Source organism: Trichoplax adhaerens, genomic scaffold (assembly GCF_000150275.1).
Source record: "Trichoplax adhaerens TRIADscaffold_7 genomic scaffold, whole genome shotgun sequence".
NCBI lineage: Eukaryota > Metazoa > Placozoa > Uniplacotomia > Trichoplacea > Trichoplacidae > Trichoplax > Trichoplax adhaerens.
In genome coordinates, this window is record NW_002060949.1 from 3,400,625 (window position 1) to 3,403,125 (window position 2,501).

The following is a 2,501-nucleotide window of genomic DNA, read 5'->3' on the forward strand; positions in this document are numbered from 1 at the left end:
CTACCTTATTAAAGTCTAGAATACAATTTAAACAAATTTATAACGGACAATAACTGCCCGGACATTAAAATTAAACAAAGAAAGATAAAATTTTATTAAGTTGTACGTGTATGAATCAATTAAATAGAAATATTACTTTAGTAAATAATTTGATATTACAATAATTAATCTTAAAAGATGCCATCTATTTGAACTGTGCGGTATGGCATGATTTGCAATTACCGAAGCTACATAAAAAGTTAAGGAACATTATACAATTTAGAAATCTATCCTTTAGCTTATAAATTGCTAACTTGCACATTAAACATAAAATTACAAATTTTAATACATTCTTAAATTATATCAGAAAGAATTACCAATGTACGCTACCGAAGATAAAAAATGACAGTAATTAAAAATATTACCAGCACTAGCGTAATTTTTTAAATTAAGAAATTATACAAATAATGAAATCTGTAAATGTTAATTTAAAAGTGCAGTCCATTTTATGATTTCTAATGAGGCTCTTGCAATTAGTATCTTATATAAAATTATTGACTTAATCAGCAAGGATCTTAGTTAAAACTTTAGGCATGAAGTAGACTGTTGATTATTTTCATTCTTAGCAGTAGATCGATCATCAGCGCAAATTGAAAAGATGTATCTGAAAATGATATCAAGACTTGATAACAATTAAACATGTATTTCACTGATGGTAAGAAAATTAACGATTTGCGTTGTAATTCGTGTCCTACAATTGCTTGTTATACAGATAATAGTGCGAGCTCTTTAGTTTCGACAATTATAATAGAAAAGCTAAGAGATGAGTAATGCTCTTCTAAGTTTGTAAAGCTTATAGTGACGAAATTTCTATCGTGACTATAGCAAAATATCGAAACTTCTCACTGGTAACCAGTTTTACCAGGACTTGTCAAAGATGATTAAGTCTAAAGGAAATTTATAGTATCTCTATTAGCTTCAATTATTAGTATTGAAGAATGTGAAATTAATACAGTTTATAATTTCATCGCGTATAACTTAGTAAATAGCATTTTATATTACAGTGTATACACGATTGTGCATCGATATTAACTAAATTAGATTCTAAGTTATAAAATTTGACAAAGTCAGCGCATTTGCGAAGCACTCATAACGAAATCATGGAGGTTATAGTTACTAGCATACCAAGTGTAACGTAGCGATGTCACTAGTATGATTACTATATGAATGGGTGAAGTGCTGATTAAAATTAATCAGAAATGATAAGTAATTTAGTCGATCATTTCTTCTCGCTTGCAAAATTAAAATTTTAATGCATCATATGTAAATTGAATACAACGTCCTGAGTTGGCTTATCCGTATTTCAATATCTAATGGCAACCACAAGCATCTACGACTATGTCAGGATATTCCTTAATGATAATCTTATTCCCTTCGACATAAAGAAAACTTAGTGGCGATAATTGAGTTGGCGCACATTGAGACGCTTTTACACCTTGGACTTTAAGGTCGTGCAGAATAGCCATCACAATCGCATGATTTGTAGCATTTAAATGAGGTCCAAGAGGATATGAGCAAGTACCGCTGCAGTAGTATGACTCGAAAACCTTCGGAGCAAAAATAATGTCATTATTAAAAACTTGATCAACCTTAATTTCCATAGAACGGCGCCGGCATGACCTTTTCTTCTTCTGTTTGCTTTTTTTCTTACTGGACTTTTGCTCGGTAGATCGCTTAGTGCGCTCGTGCTTTTCATCTGAATCATCATCATCATCCATATTGTTTTCGTCGTTATCACTCGCTATTGATCTTGCCATTCTCGATAAAACCCCTCGATGATGTTCAATATTGGGCACTTCTTGCTCATGGTGCGGTCGATAGTCGTTAACATTTCCTCTATCACTATAAACGACCAGTAAAGGTCTAAAGTTACCTGTTCTGCGTGTCTTAAATAACTGACGGCTAACATCATTAGATTTTACCAGCAGTAAATCCGGTGTTTTGATAATCACACGAAGACCCAAATTGCTGGATTCATCATTAATCCAGGCACGAACAGTAGTCAATACATCGAATGTAGTTTGTGTTTGATTACCATTTGTGTATATCAAATGTTTAGCTACAACTTGTGTTGATCTGTTGTGGAATATTTGATGAATTTCAACGTAATAAAAGAGGTGGAGCTTTAGCAATTTCTCAGCATTAAGTGGCCTTCTTGTTAAAACAAGTTCCGCAGCGACAACATTTTCTAGATTTGAAGTTTTATCATTGGTAATATCGGACATATTGAATGTAAATCGACCAACTCCTCGAGACCAAGAATGACCTAAAGATACGCCAAGCTTATGAGTATGCAAATGGTTGAAGAGGCAAAACATCCGCTACATTAATTAATTAGCAATAAACACTGATATTCAGTCAGTCGCTAATGACTATAATTTCGATGAGTACAACTTTTTAAAACCTTCTAAAGCCACACGATTGAAAACCTTATTTATCTTGTCGAGTTTAGTTCTACAGTC

General features: G+C 32.6%; 1 protein-coding gene across 1 annotated transcript; it reads right to left on the reverse strand.

The window, feature by feature from the left end:
• Positions 1–1,358: 1,358 nt before the first annotated feature.
• TRIADDRAFT_9164 (uncharacterized protein) lies at positions 1,359–1,610 on the reverse strand (the record flags this gene model as incomplete). The annotated part of the gene is made up of 1 exon (XM_002114362.1): positions 1,359–1,610. A coding segment is annotated over one exon (252 nt), but the record flags the coding sequence as incomplete, so codon positions are not given.
• Positions 1,611–2,501: the final 891 nt, after the last annotated feature.